A 16,961-nucleotide genomic window follows, 5' to 3' on the forward strand; every position below is an offset into this window, starting at 1 on the left:
ACCTGTCAAAGCTGCTTGAATTTAAAAAGAAATATGAAATGCCTGGCTTCACAATGACCTCCAAGTGTCGCTTATGTATTCTGGTTTCTTGCACAGTGACAATAACCTATCATAGGCCTATTGTTAGATTCAATAGAAATCCTTTTCATGCCAATTAATCAGCACATCTACTGAAGTCAAAATGGGGTTTGTAATTTCATTTTAAGATCTATTTCCTATCCTATCATAACGTCAGGAATCACACCCCTATTATGTAGTATGGAGAACTTGCTTACTTGAAAGATAAGAACGAACACAAGGCAACAATGAGATACAGCACAGGTGTCAAACTGATTCCAGAAAGGGCCAAGAGGGTGAAGGTTTTCCTCCCTACTGAAACAGTGCAGACAGTTAGACCAATGAGGAAGTCTGCTGGAAGAAGCAGCACCTGACTGCAATCAACTGATTACAGTTGTTAGAGAACAGATTGGTGAAAAGGTGCCATCTTGGTGGGTTGGAACGAAAACCTGCACCCACTCTTTCTGGAATGAGTTTGGCACCAATGAGATAAAGCAATGTGGGAACTGTTGAATAAAAACTGTAGTGCAAAATGCAGTGATAGTTTTCAATTTTTTCCTCCATGTTATTTACTTTATTTTTCAAGAATAGAAACCATCTTTCAAGCCATATTTTCCTCCAACTTATCAAACAACAGCCAGTATAAAAAAGTATAAAACGGCAGAATGTCTTTTGGGAATTCTCAGCACGACTCCAAATAGCCTTGAAACCAGCTACTTTCTTCTCATACAGAAAAGAACGTGAAAATGACTCTCCTGTTTCTTAGGGGAAATGAACGTTGCCAGTAGCTTTTGAAAAAAAAAATCAATATAGCAAAATTGCTCTTTTGGCAACGTTGAATTAAATTGTTAATTTGCACCTCTAGGCTCGCTACCATTTTTTTGTGTAAATACATCAGTGGTGGGGATTTGGATGAAAAAACAAAACAAAATCCCCTTGACAAATTATTCAAATCTCTTTTGAACTTTTTAAGATATTCAGTCTAATTCTGCAAGATGACTATCATTATGGCAGCATGGCGGATGAGTCGGCCTCCCAGTTCTGGGGTTGAGGGTTTGATCCCAGGTCTGTCCTTACTGTGTGGAGTTTGCATGTTCTCTTTGGGCTTGAGTGGGTTTTCTACGGATAGTCCGATTTCCTCCCACATTGCAAAAACATATAGGGTAGGCTGGTTGAACACTATAAATTGCCCTTAGTTTTGAATGTGAGCATGAATGGTTTTCCGTCTCCTCGTGCCCTGCGACTGACTGGCCACCGATTCAGGGTGTTCCCCGACTGATGCCGGTAGTTACCTGAGATAGGCTCCATCATCCCCCGCAACCCTTGTGAGGATAAGCGGTACAGAAAATGATGGAATGAATGTCTATCATCATCATTGTCATATTTAGGAATGCTGTGCTTATTATGTTGTTTTCACAGTGACCACATGCTGTCGTTGCCTGCAGTAATTGTGCTGCTTCTGCTACACCTGTGGTGAGCCACAAATCTGTCTCCCAAGTCCGTTTGTTTTTAGTGGTCATTGAATTTTTAGTCCGCTCTTTCATCTTCATCTACAGTAATGATTAAAAGTGTAAGAATTCAAGTTTTTCATCATGCTCTACACCAGGGGTGTCAAACCGGTCCTCAAAGGGCCGCAGTGGGTGCAGGTTTTCATTCCAACTCAACAAGAGGATACCTTTTGCAAGTGTAACCAGTTAATTAAAGTCAGGTGCTACTTATTTTAGTAGACACCTGATTGGTTAAAATGTCGGCACTGAATCGGTTGGAACAAAGACCAGGACCCACTGCGGCCCTCGGCGGAATCAGTTTGACACGTGCTCTACACTCTTGAAAATATAGTATCTATGATAATAAAATGGCTTACAATGTAGTTAAGAGCCTTAAGAAATTGAGCTCTGTTTTCTTAAAATATATGTGAAACGCTATATTGGACATGCAGAAGTTTTTTTGAAATATTAAATTATATGCGATTGTTTTATGTAAATGTTCATATGTTGACACAGTGAAATAAAAAGAAACATTTCATGAATGCACGGTAACACTATTCTCTTTTTACAAAGTTTTTGGCTAGTTGTGTGTTGAAATAATGACATCGTAAGTAGCTAAGCTGTCGATCTGATATTTGTTTAGACATCTTTCATACGAAAACAACTGATTTTTTTTCAAATTGTTGCTGAAAGCGATATGTCCTTGCTTTAGCATAAACAGGTAACCTCTGCTAAATGTACCAAAAAGAACTTATCTGTGTCTCACACTAAATAGAGTGTTATTTGAATTGTAAAGAACAACAGCAAGGTAGCTGCTGCCCTTAAAACAATTGAAATGAATATATTTCAGTTTCTGTGAAAAGTCTGGTAGATGAAACAAAATAGGAGCTTTTTGGGTAAGACGTAGAAATAACAATAGCAGTTCTATTGTTGCCACTGAATCGTTGTGCCAGCTAATCAAAAATTCTGTTGAACCTCTTGTGTTGTTTAAGAGTACACAAATACTACTGTAGACACAACAAAATGACTTTTGTTAAATGGCCACTTGGTCAATCGTTAAATGGATGTGGCTACTTACAGCACGGGCCTTTACGTAGCACCTTGATGCGCCGCTGACTACGGCACTGGGCTTTCTCCAGCTCGCACTCGTTTGTATAGGTGGATGAATCGGACCCACATACAGGCGCGACCAAAGATGGGCAGTTATCCATTCTCTTGCACAAGCACTCTGCGTTGGCTGGATCCTTTGGATCTCGCTCACACACGGCGCCAAACCCGCACAATTTTCCTCGGCAGCCTGCGTGGGAGACAGATAAGATGGTTTTGGGGATTATTTGAAATTTATACAGTACAAATAATGAGTCTAGGAAGTCTAATGACAATCTAGCCCCTAACCACTGGACTGGACATTCGGGATTCCTGGCAATTCCAAGGCAATAGTCTTTCATTTTCATGTTGTCTGTTTTTGAGCTACCGTATTTTCCACACATTGAATGAATGACCCATGTTAAAATTTGTTTTATATACGTATAAGGCATCCTGAATTATAAAACAACAGTGGTGGTGGGAATGGTAGTAGGGGATTGTGCTGTGAAAAAAAGTAAAATAAATTGGATATTCACCAAAATTCAATAACATTTTTCAACATAGTTATATACAAAATGAGCTCAGTAAGAATTGAGTACAAATCTAATAATACACTAAGCAAATCAGCAGTGCCAAAGACAATGTCCTTGGGAGGTGTAATAAAGCAATTCAAACATGAAACAATGACAACTGTGAAGACAAAATGGGACACTTCCCCCTGCACCGTTTCCTTAGTTGCTTAAACAGAGGTAAAAGTGACATGCTGCTCTGAGTGTACAATAAACATGAGAGGCAACTTAAAACATAAGCATAGATTTGTGTTCCTATCTTGTGTAAAAAATAAAACACCAAGTTAAAAACTAATTGAGTAAGTCACTAAGTGTTACGGCCTGCTCTGCCCTCGCTTTGTGTGCAGGCTCCTTATGAGCCAGCAGATGATGGGTCCTAGCAGAATATATTAAATAAATAAATAAAATACTCGAAGCTACCCAACCTGATCAGAACTCAGTGGATAAATTCACGCTCACAGGAGTCTACAGAGCCTCGTGCTGATGAAAAATATGTCACATTAACACACACTTGCACACAGATAGCCACTTCTTATCACTGGCTCCCAGGCTGGGACTTTAAGCAGTCCAGCATGTCCACTTGGACCCACTGCTGGGTTTTTGCTCAAATAGATCGACAGCTGGATACAGACTCACAATCCCGCAAACAGAGAAAGTGTGTGTCCAACCTGTCCAATCTCTCCCTGCGGCATCTCATTCTATCCTTAGAGTGAGAGTTTGAGATGGTGTGTGTACACGTGTGTTGAGACATGTTCACCATTCCCAGTGGGAGAATGCCTGACAGCTACCTGAGCTCACACTCTTTAGTATCTAGGGAAAAGACGTCCGAGTATGAGTTCTGTGTGTGTTTGTGTGGGTGTCATGTTCGTGGGGGGTTGATATGTGTGTATGTTTGTGTTTCATTCTCAGGCTCACACAGGATAATGGTGTTAGAATGAACAAACAACTCTGTGGCAGACTTTACTTTACACCACACACTGTAAATATTGTATGTTCATGCATTCGGATGTGTGTATGGTACATGGCAACACAATGTTAACTCCGCTGATGACATGTTCGAATGAGAGAGTAAGAAAAAAGAGGCTAACGGTCAGAAGATGACTGAATGTGTATGTAGCGATGCAGGTGAAGCACCAAAGCCATCATGTATGCATGGCTTCTCGCAATTGCTCACGGTCTCCAATGACAAGCTCCCTGCAAATGTTCATGTTTGGACAGAATGAGATTCTCAGTGTATACAATGGAACATTGTCCAAAAACCACAAAGGAAAAAGACAATGACGAAAAACAATGGACAGTTAAAACCGAATGCCGGCAATCATTTAAAGTCGTTATGCAGTTTACGTCAATATTTTTAAACATTAAACATAGAGCACTTAGGATAATGACCTTGAAATGATGCTTTTGCTAAGTCTTTCTATTAACACAGATAAGAAAAAAACAGAATAGTGACTGACATTGTCATTGAAAATGCATTGTCATCAAAACTAGAGAAAAGGATACAATTTGCAGCAAACATGGGCATGTTAAGAACACAATGCGATGTGAGCATAAGCTTTCTACTGTGTTCGGACTTAGGTGTATACAAAGTGTGAAATAACAATTCTCATATTACATGATGAATGCCTGAGAAAGAGTTCTTTCCTGACAGTTAACACGCCACCTGGAGAGGAAAGAAGAGCAAGAAAGATGGTTTGTAACCAAATCTCTTGTACTCTGTTTTCTACTGAATCCTGACTGTAGCCTCAAGCTGAGCTGAGTGAAGAAAGATTCACATTGAAGATGCAGGCACGGTTAAAGGAAAGGCACCGTATCAAGTGTATGCCGTAGACTGAGTGTACAAACTGCATACTTATGTACTTCTTTCCTGAAGGAGACTATGTATTTGATGATTGTGCTTCCTTTAGAAGCACAAACACGTAATTTACTTGCCAGCAACATCACAGAAAAAAAAACCCAAAATGTCAAGAAAAATAAGAAATGTACTAGCTCTGACCCGGTCAGACAGGTGATCATTGGGATTGTTGAATGAATGCAAGCGCAATAGATGTCTTACACAGTAAATATTTGGTTGGACTTTTAATCTTTAAAAAATACAATAGAAGCATAACATCTTTTGCATAAATTTGTCTTTTTTTATTGTGTAGGACCATATAGATAATAATACCCCCCAAAAGTAAAGAAATAAGTCCGCTTTTTCCCAATTCCACATTTGAGTTTAATATTAACTTTTTGCACTGTATTAATATGAGTGGATGCGCCCACAAACTGTGCTTGCGAAAAGGCTTAACAAGAATGGGTACTCTCACTCAATACATAATTTATAAAAGAAACTGTACAGCATTTTCTACTTCTGTATCAAATCTTCCAGATTGATGGTTAAGAGTCCCAAAGGTCTAGAGTCCTTGTCTATTCAACCAACAAAGATCATCTGGTTTGAATTTAAAGTTTCAAGTTTAAGTTCCTTGTATGCATTCCTTTCAGCAGATAATGACCAAAAGCAATTCTGAAAGACCAGGCTTTAAATAGAATTCCTCTGCAGTGTCAAGAGCTAAAGCACAACAAGGTAAATTAATTTAGAGGGACTACTTCTAACTGTGGCTTATGTACAGTACCCTGTACCTGGTAGTAGTACGGTATATGAAAACACACAAAAATGTACATGGAAATATATGCAAAGTTGACATCATGAGCTGGGCTTGGATTTTATGCCTTCGTGACGATGGAGACTGCGGTCTAAAATGTTTACTGGTTGGCGGCACCTTCCTGGGTTTAGACTTTGCTCTCTATTGATTAATAATACAAACTCGTACCATTTCCAGTGTGAATACAAGCTTTGCAATTCTTTGTCCATAGGTCTTACAGAGAGAAAATGAGTGTGCGTATTCATGTTTGCTCTACCATGCACTTAGAAAGGGTAAGGTAATCTCCCCTGAGCCCCGCAGCGTTACAAGCTTCACTTCCAGGCTGCATTTTTTTTTCTTCTCTATTGGTGTCTGAGCAGAAAAATCCCATTCCATAGAAAAGACAGCATGTCCAGTTTGCACTTGTTAGAGCAAACATCTTTTGCAGGTAGCGTTTCATCCTTGTCAAGGCTCATCCATTAAACATGAAAGTGTGACTACACCTTAAGTACCGACAAAATGAGTCATGAAAGAAAAGTCGTATAAAAGGAAAGGTAGTAGTGTTGTATGTTTAGGATTATTGTAATTAAAGAAAAGCATACAAGTGGGTAGTATGTGGTATAGTAATTTAGTATGTCTTTAACATACATTTGTCCCTCAAATGCAGACATTGATGATTCTTCTATAGCCAACTATAGGCAACAGGTGGAGAACACCCTGAATTGGTAGCAAGCCAATCGGAGACTATAATTCCTTTTTTTTTAATTATTTTGATTTTAATTGATTTTATTTTACTTACAGTGTCATATTTAGATGTTATATATTCCTTAGTTTACTGATAATGCTGTGCCTGTCCTGAAATGATTTTATTTTAGCTTTTGACTGGCTAAATTGGCCTCAGGCTTCATTATTACATCTCTACCTTTGTTTAGCAAACATGTTGGAAACTGTAATACGATAATACTGTGTATGCAATAAATCTCATTTGGCAAAGAGACATGTCTAATGTCACTTCATTTCCACTCGACCAATTATCCACAAAACAGGCAAGAGCAAAGAAATTGTAACTCATTTTGAATTTTACTTTTCTTTGTACCTTTTTTTTGAACATGCAAATATCGCTAACCCTCCATTAACTAGATCCAGACTGGCTGTTTTTTCAGCACATATTTTTTTCTTCAATCCACATTCCATTCAGAGCTAAAATGTTAAATCCTATGACGAAAAAAATCATGTCATTTATGTATGATCCAATTTAGTCGATCACTCACACAAAAATCACTGATTAGTCTATTATGAAAATAATAATTCACTAGAGCCCAAGTTCAGAAACAAGTTATTTCATTTTCTGTACCGCAAATCCTCACAAGGGTCGAGGTAGTTCTGGAGCCGATCCCAGCCAATTTTGTGCATTAGGCGGGGGAGACCCTGAAATTGTTGCCAGCCAATCGCAGGGCACAAGAAGACGGACAACCACTCACAGAGGGACAATTAAGACGGTTCAACCAGCCTAGTAGGCATGTTTATGGCATGTGGGAGGAAGCTGGACTACCTGGAGAAAACCCACATAGACACGGGGAGAACATACACCACCAGTTGAGATGGATCAAACTATTCATGCCTTGTAACAGAAATACCCAGTGGCCTTTTATCTGCCATACAAATTTCAACGTTCAAAAGTTTTATAAGGTGATGGGGGGGGGGGGGGGGGGGGGGTGTCAATCATAATGAGAAGAATGGTGTAACCCTTGCCACATACACTACTTAAAGCGTGAAAGGTTGGCCCTTAAATGTACTCCAAGTGGGGCTTACCAGGCATTTGAAAGATCCCATAGTTGTCTGTTAGACTTCAAAGGGAATCCGAAAACAACTTTGGAAGACAGAAAGGAAGCAAGGGACGATGGACATTAATAATTAAACGTCATGAAGTGAGACATGACTAGAGCAGAATATCGAAAGAAATGCAGGGCTAACCAATGAAAACTGGTCAATGTGCTGCAGTCCATTGAGGTGAAGAAATAGATTTGCTGAGCGACACAAACACAGACTTAACAACCTGCCATCAGCCAGATCAGAAAATCAAAGTGGATGGTGTTTCACGAGGAGTCACTGCTCAGTGCCATCGAAGTGACGTCGCATCAATGTTGAATGAGAGTAAATTCATTACACTCCAGCACTCCAGAGGGACATCGTCACTTGCTGTCCAATAAATTGAGCCTTTTTTCCAGCAGATACTGAGTACTACAGAGGGATGCTTTTAATGGTTCCTTGTCTTGGTCCATCTATTTATAAGTAGTGCTCCTATTTGTGGAGGTGCCTGAAAAGTTAAGCAAGGGAAACGTTGTCATGACAACCGCCGCTGATCCAATTAGAGCCAGTTGCTTCCACACATAAGGGGAGTCGAAACTTTTCGCCGTGGCCACAGGTGTTTTAGATCACAGCCAACAGCCGAGTTCTTCTACCTCGACATCTTTATTGAGACTTAAGGGTTGAATTGCAGAAATAATCAACTCTCTTCATTAAAATGTGTCTTGGATACAATTGTGAATCTTTAAAAACAACCCCAGATCAGTTATTTTCCAATGTTAACGTTGCTACTCTTCTGGGATAAATATTGCTATTTGCGGACTCCCTTGGCTAATGCTACTTCTTTTCTTTTAATTATGTCCCACTGGCCCGTAGTGCAGCTAAACAATACAAAGAAACAAGGAGCATATACAAACATTTTGTGCCTAATTATATTCAAAACTAACTATGCACTTTACCTTTATTATTCAGGTAATTCTGATTGTCTTCCTGTTTTTCCATTTCACTAATAACTGTGATAAACTTATTTTCACATTAGTTTGACTATTAATACAGTTCAAATGCTTCTTTGCTTAGTTTCACCTTTGCACTTAGTTTCATCATTTCCGACAGTGAATCCAAACATCAATGAACTTTTTGCTGGTATTGTTTGGAGTCATACTTATAGTCCAGTCTAGTTTACAGTCTAACTCCTAGCAGAAAATGAGATATAAAATAGTTAACTAAGCCAATGTCCGGAAGCAGCATCAATGTCTTCCCTCATTTACTGTTCTTTTAGTTTTGGAAGCTAGCTGATGCCGTGTCTCTAGAAATCAGATATGAAATGGGAGTTGTTGACAGCAAAGAACATCTGCCTAATCATGCTTGTTATGGAGAGAAAAAAAATGTAGTTGAAGGACAAGACACACAGCTATATATCTTGACGGAGCAGCAGGGAATGACAATTTCTTGAAATCATAGTCCCTGCTATGAATAACTGAGTAGTGATCCACAAGAAAACATTTTCTATCCTCTGCTTATGTGATCCGAATCTAACACAAGTTAATGAGAATAAAATCCATCCCAGTGTAGGATCAGGATGAAAATGAAATATTGTATCTCTCTACCTGATCAGTCTACAATCACAAATAGTACATTTTCACTAAATTCAATCATCTCTGATTCACATTAAATAGTCCACATCCAAATATTTTACTTCAATCTATTTATTTACAGACAAAAATAACCAGTGAACATGAAGCAACAATACCCATTTTAGAGTTAATATTGTCGCAAAAATGTTTGCATGTATAGTTAGTTGACGACAAAAAATTCTCTCAACTCTTTTATCTTCCCGCTTGACCGTGTCTTTTTTCTCAACGTTATCAATGATGCAGGGATAGATGACAGAACCCGATTCTGTCACCTCCTATCTCCTGCTCCAACTCAGCAGCAGTTAGCCACAGAACAGATTTCTGCAGGTCTGCAATATACATGAAGGAAGCCAGCAGTGCTGCAGGCACACTCTGGGATTCAATTATTCAACTAAGCCGGTATTATGAGGAGAAACAGTGCCGCTTTGTTCACGTCATGGAATGTGACATCACTTCACAAAGAAGTCTGATGGACTTTCTGGAGAAAATATTTTCTTGTTCCTCGCCTTGGGTTTTCTATTTTTACCCTTTCCAATTACAAGCAGGCGTTATAGGGGAAGGCGAGGAGCAATTTATAATGAGGAACCACATATTGAAGATGTATGGATGTAAAGTAGCAAAGCTAATGATGCAGCCGCGACGTCACACAACAACTCAGATCCAGTTTCAACTGTAATTTGGAGGAAGTTGCTGCTGATGTGAACTACTTTATAAATGTTTAAACAATTTTGAATCGTGCAGAGTTAGAGCTCACACTGCTGACTCCTGTCCAGTCAATAGTTGACAGATGGGAGGCAATCCATCAGAAGTCCCCTTGAATAAATAAGTTGGAGTGGAATCATGACTTTCAGGCCGGCTCCTACATTGGGTATAAGAGGGCTCATTCTTTTATATGTATTTTTTTGTTATTTTCCAGGAATCTTGGAGGAAGACCAAATAAATAGCAGATGGCAGCAGGATACACCGAACAGGCAACCCTGCGAGGGCTTGAATGGCGAGCCAGGAAGCATCCGCTCTCCTAGATGAGAGAGGCAAGCCTCCTCCATATGGTCCTCATCGCCATGCCTCAGCACAACAAAGTGCACACAAACTCATTGCTACTCCTGAAAGCTGGTAGAGGAAATCTTTCTATCTAGTGCATTAGTGCCACCATATGGGAAAGAAGGAATTGGGATACGAGTGTTCTTCTGATGGGTCCATTAAGAGGAGAATTTGAGATCCTTCATGTAGTGGACAACATCTTCTCCAAGTGTTACTATTCAGAAAAGTGGGCATGTTAAGCCAGAGAGACTTAGCCACTGCTAAATCAGCATGCTATTAAAGTGTGAACACTGCATTTGCCCAAATTTATTTGTTTGATCAGATATTTCATTGCTGGAAATCATCTATTTTTGTTCATGGGAGCAGTTGAGACTGGGGGATACTTAACTCCTTACTCATTTCCTGGTATCCCCTTTTACAACTGACAGAACAATGTATTCCATTTTTCAAGCAGGCATGAACTACATAAGAACAGTGAGTGCAAACCACGAAAGAAGATGATAATAATATCAGCAAAACAAGCCAGTACAAATAAAACAAAAACACAAACAGAAAAACATACATTCGTCCTAACTAACCATGTCACCATAAGAGAAAACTGTTACATATTTATTACAAATTCATAGATAACGTTTGGGCTAATATGGAGTGACCCGATCATAATTGGTCATTCTGATGATTAGTAGTTACCTGATTAATTCAGTAATTGGTTAGGTCTAACAGTTCTGAAGTCCGGGTCACTGCGTGTGCAGCGGTTCTCAATTATTTTCTGACGTGCCATCTAGAAAAACAAAAATATTCCTCATTCAACTCATTTTCCACCTGAGTTTAGACTACATATTTTGTCCCTGACATGGTTCCCCAACCATTATTAAGCCAAGGAACTAACCTTTGGAAATGCGTACTTTATTAAAAAGTACCTACAGAAACTATAGGACTTTGTAGTACTAGTAACACAACATAACAGATACGGGAAGTTCTGTCAGTTTGCATGGACTAACCGTACTCCGTCAAGGTGGATGTGATAAAAACGGTGGAAATCCAGGCCTGACCTGTGGCTGGAAAAGTAGTGGTGGCAACTTCAATGAGCCCCATTAGTCACCTCCATTCTGTGCGCCTCCTCATTCAATAGCTTTAGGTCTCTGATCAATAGCGCAACCAATGTGGCTGCAAATCACTTCATTTTGCTTCCTTCTCTCTGTCTGTCTGTCTCTCGCTCTCTCTCTCTCTCGGAGGAATTAAAAAGGAGGAACTAGAAGGACAGTGATGTGAAAAATGTTGCTCTTTTTGAAATAGGTTCAAATTGAATAGCCCAAAGAGGCCAATAGGGACTATTAGAAGCGACATTCATAGCAGGCCAGCCTCATTGTAGATCCTGTCAATGTGTGCAAACTTTTTATCTCTGACGATCTTTCTTTTTAATAACCCTGAAAGGTGAATGTAGCATATAATTGTGTTCACCCAAAAATGAAAATGCAATTCTGTCTACATACGGCATCCATCAAACTGAACTTATTCCCCGGGGTAGCTTCGGGGCCTTCAGCACACATCATTTACAAACACACACACACACACACACTTGTAGAAGACGGGTAACCTAAAGGGTTTGAGAAACGCTTGATTGAAATTTATTAGTAGTATATAGCACCCACACTGCTGACTTTAAACGGAGAACAGGAGCCATGCGAATAGCTGCTGCAGAATCAATTGAGGGTGACACAAAAACATCTCCAAAAAGGGCCATGCTTTTGTGCTTTTCATTTGCATGTGGGGAGTGCTTGTTGTAATATTTTTGCATTGTGATGGAAATGGGGAAAAAGGAAATACAGTTAGCTGTGCAAGTGTGTCATTTTTAATGTGCCACCGAATGGAAGCGCATTTCCCACCCTTCAGATCGTTTGTCTTCATTTTCTCCCTTATAAGCACTTAGCTCATCCTGACCCGCAACATTATACCACCTCTATTTTAACAGCTGTGTGCGGCCAGCTGCACTTAAACTCAAACACTTAATAACTTCCAGTATGAACAATCGGATTCAACATGTGCAGTAAGAAAACAATTGCATTCTGAGCCAGACGTGATATTCTAGTCGCTTTATGAGAGTGCATAACCAGTGCAGTAAACACAAATGACAACATTGTTAAGTATAGTTGTAGTCTAATAAGATTATGTAGGAGGATACTTGTTTGTTTGCTATATAAACAGAAAGAAAAATGTTAACTAAGTAAGAAGACATCACACCGTGGACAATCAAGAACTGACTGTAAAACAATCAGACAAAAATGTTACCCTGATATCCAAACCTAAACAAAATTAATTAATGGATTATTTGATGAAAATACATTTTTGGAGAGATTCAGTAAACTTCCGCTTTTAAAAAGAATCTTTCTACAGATTACATCTAAGTTATGAAGATATGTGTTTTATATTGAAATGACAACTAAGAAGTTTCCTTCAAATCCATTGAAAACTAAAAAGAGGCTTTAATTTAGTTTCTCGGTGCTTAAACTGCCCTTAGATCTGTTCCTTTCACTAGGTTCTTTTGCTCTCCAGATAATAGATTTTTAAAAATGATAGACAAAGCACATTTTACGTTCATAGAAAAATACATTTGCAACAAAAAGATTGGCTTTTAGAAGTACAGTTCGGTTAGGGCAGCTTGACTTTTCTTTGTTGTTATTGTTAACACATAGATACAGCACAGTATGTTTGCCATTAAGCACTACCATTTGTCTTTGAGCGCGATTCTTTCTGTGGTTGTGTCTCTTAATTACCCACTTCCAATATGTCCCACAGAACAAGAAATGCTTGAACACATGGTTCTTCGGCTGTTTAAAATGAATCACCAAACATATTTTGCCTCATTTCTTCGGGGGACCAATCTATCACTGTATGAAGCAAACTGAGGTCCAGTTTTCTTGGCTACTCTTACTATTGAGTTGAGAGAAAAGTGAAAAAAAATCAGATTGTATTTTTTGCACGCTTGAAAATGTTTCATTTGGCTAAAAACTGCCAGACATGAATATTTTTTGCCTGTCTGCCTGAGAAATGTATTTTTATTATTAATAATGACAGTTTCTCTCAAACAATTCATTTGAAAATCGGTTGGTTTGGTCTTTGTTGAAATCCCTGTGATACTATGCAGTCCGTTAGCATTTACAAACAAACAGAGCAGAGTGAAATATAGTACAAGAATACTCATTTACAGTTGAGATTGTCTACCCTTCCCATAATGCAAATTTTTGCTTTGGAGCTTATCTTTCATACATTACGTGGAGCAATTTATATGGAAAACACTTTTTAATGTGGAGCCAAAAAGCCAGTGTCTGCGCACGAGACATCCGTTTAAAATACGTGTCAGCAATGTTTCCTCTATTACAGATCTTTTTGGCTGAGCGATTCTGCACTTCCCAATGTTCAACATATGGTGATGCAGATAAATGTTGCTCATTGTCTTTACAGCACCACGCTCATTCTCTATGGTCTCTGAAGAAAAGGAATACGGTAATAAAGGAAGGTAGTCATTTCTCGATTATAAAGGACTATGTGACTCTGGTCTGCGCACCATCCTTAGCATCGATGAAATATCCTCGAGGCTGACGGAATCAAGACGGATCATGTCGGTAAGAATTTGTTCACCTGGAATCAGGTTGTTTGAACATACATAGAGGCCTTTCGGGGCAATTTGGACTCTCCCTGAACTTTACCGTGCATTATCCAATTCCAAAGCCCACCATTCGGTTAGAATTCATAAAATATAGCGTCCTTTATGTGAACCGTTGTTTACTTCAAACATTCACAGTTTCTCTGACACGATTAGGACTGCCAGTGCCTCATAAGCGTCACCTTCCGAGTTTAAACTGTGAACATCGCCTATTCAGTTTGCTTTGAATGGGAAAGCAAAATGGATGTGGTAAACAACTAAAGGCAGTTGTTAAAGTGGGCAAGCTACTCAGAGCCTTAGCAACACAACTGAGACAAAGTGTATGCAGTACTCATCCAAATTGGTTCCAGCTTCTGAAAAAAAAAAATAGAAAATGCCCTGCAAGCAAACAAAGAGGCTCTACCTTTCAAATAGGTTTTGATTCAGATCTGTTCTTCCATGCTTAGTAGTCATTTGCATTTCCCTGAGGAATTTGGCAAAATGAATAAAGGATTCTATCTCATCTTTATCTAATTAAACTATAACCCAAGAAAGACACGCCTCTGTCTGCACAGGTTAGTTCAAATCGCCATTATGCTTGCCTTTAGGATATAACTTAATTTAGGGTGACCTCGATGAGCATTGACGGATTAGGCTGGTTGTTATTTTGCTTTTTATAAGGTTAAAAGAAGTCTCAAATATGCTTCCTCTACTTTTGCATATGCATCACTTTCATTCTTTCACAATTGCATGATGGCTGCAATGCACTTGTTGGTGAGTGTACATAATGTACACATTTACACAAAGAAAACACCAGGCATAGGTGCACTCCTAATAGCTAATATGTTCAGGGAGCCGTGCTTTACTCAGTCACACGTGTGTGTATATGTGTGTGTGTGTGTGTGTGTGTTCTGGGGATAATAGTGGCAGGGCCAATGGAAAGGGCAGCATGAATAGTGCATCAGGATGTGTGGGGTCAGACTCCTCTATGTCCGTAACCTCTCAGCGGATGATCTCCAGCTGGTTTGGGTGGGGGTCTGTGAAAGGCCAGATATTGCTAGATGTGTATGCGTTTGTGTGTATTTCTACTCATTTTCTGGATGGAAGTGTTTCATATTCATGTTTCACCCATAACCGCTGTATTGAGTGTAACGTGATGCCATTTAAATCCTGGAAATTGGACTAGAAATTACAGGAGGTGACATCGGAGGAGGTGGTCCGACCTTTGAACTTTTCATTGTGTGCGAGAATTAGTTGGAGGTTTTGTTCAATCTAACTGTGTAAATTGAGACTGCTCAATAATACCAAACGCAGAAGAAGATTGCTTTTATTAAGACCTCCAGGATCACATTTCAACCTTCAGTAATAAAAGAATGTAGGCCTTTCACATTCTTTCTCAAGCTGATCTATTCCTTTTATCTATTATTATTGTCCACCACAATGAATAATAATTAATAACAAGCCAGAAAGGCAGGTAAACAGCTTGGTTGAATCTGCTCCATCTTACAAATGAGAGCAATTTGACGCGGACCAGGGCTAACATCTTAGCCAGTGATGGAAAATATACTGGCAAGGAAATTACACCAATGGATGAAATACAAGCAAATCATTTCAAAATTGCTACTCTCAAATTCAGCCTGGGCGAGTTCTATTGTGTGATTGGCAGAGACGCAAGCAATCACATTAATGACAGTTTTTTCATTACTGCCATTCACACTAAGAAATTGGAACAGATTAAATGTGTGGCTTGTTATGAGTGAAGTATAGAAATATTGCGTGAACCTGTCTTATAGTCCTGAATTGTTAATATTTTTACCAGTATGTGTTGATAAAATGAAAGCTTCATTGTCGCTTCATTAAGGTAGATGGAGTACTCCAAAATTTCGCGCAAACATAAGAACATACAAACTTCCCACAACAAGGATTTAAATCACCAACCTCAGAACAGAGAAAGCGGATGCCCCTTTTTAGCGGCTCAAACTTTAACTAAGATCTAAAATGCTATCAAATCTCTCACTAAGTACAGACAAACAGCCAATGGAAATGTATTTTGGTGAGATCTGTATCCTGATATTTGTTTCCATATGCTAAAAGTGAAATGTATCATGATTTTTTCTCAGAATTGTATGTAATACTTTCTCATGCATAAACACACCAAAGACTTCATTCTTCACTTTTCTTTGACACTTCATTGTTCTATTATGAATCTGTACCTAGATTCAATCTCTCTCTGCACTCAGAACTCCACCAGCTGGCAAAACACCCGCGTGTACACACACAGACAAACACACACAAAAGCGCACGCATACGTCGGCTTCAATAATTGATACACTTCAACTCTCTAACTAAAAATAGTCTAATCATCCTTGCTTTATTCAGGAAGTTTTTCTCTGTACAAAATACCAAATTCAGACTGCACAGACTAAAAAAACAACAACACCAACAACACACTCACAAAGACACACCTACAACGCAATATAATTCCTACCATGGTGGTGTGAGAAAGTCCTAAGGACGAAAATAGTAATAACACAATGTTTCCCAAGCACACTGAGCTCCTGTTGAGCCCTCAGGCAGAAATACAAAGACCCACTAACCCACCCAGACACTCAGATGCAGCCAATCAGACACAATATTGGCTTACGCAACGCACGGGCAATCCTTCATAATCCATCACTATCCTTGAGTCTCTATCCACAGAGGTTTAATAATTACTAACAAAAAGGGTGGACGGTGAAAAACATCTAGGCGCATCCAGAATTTGAATTCCTCCCGTTGAGCTCAGCGCAATGCTGAAACACACATTGGAATATTTTAGAGCAGTGCCCCCCAAAAAACAAATTCTGTGCCACGTGTTGAACATCCCACCCTATTTTCATGATCCAGCTTTTAAGGTGAGGTGGATACATTTTACAATTTAAAATATAAAATGATAAGACCAACACAAGCGTGGGCTTTTTGTAAATGTAATAAAAAGAAAATGAAGACACCTTTTATTAGGAAAAGATGAAAGG

General features: G+C 39.1%; 1 protein-coding gene across 8 annotated transcripts in view; it reads right to left on the bottom strand.

The window, feature by feature from the left end:
* agrn (agrin) overlaps positions 1-16,961 on the bottom strand; it is a 186,360-nt gene that overhangs the window by 99,794 nt on the left and 69,605 nt on the right. For all 8 annotated transcript variants that reach the window (XM_077609141.1, XM_077609116.1, XM_077609107.1 and 5 more), the window contains one exon: positions 2,623-2,841. In XM_077609141.1, the coding sequence (XP_077465267.1) occupies positions 2,623-2,841 (219 nt within the window). The remainder of the gene's footprint in view (positions 1-2,622; positions 2,842-16,961) is intronic.

Source organism: Stigmatopora argus, chromosome 1, assembly GCF_051989625.1.
Source record: "Stigmatopora argus isolate UIUO_Sarg chromosome 1, RoL_Sarg_1.0, whole genome shotgun sequence".
Taxonomy (NCBI): Eukaryota; Metazoa; Chordata; class Actinopteri; order Syngnathiformes; family Syngnathidae; genus Stigmatopora; species Stigmatopora argus.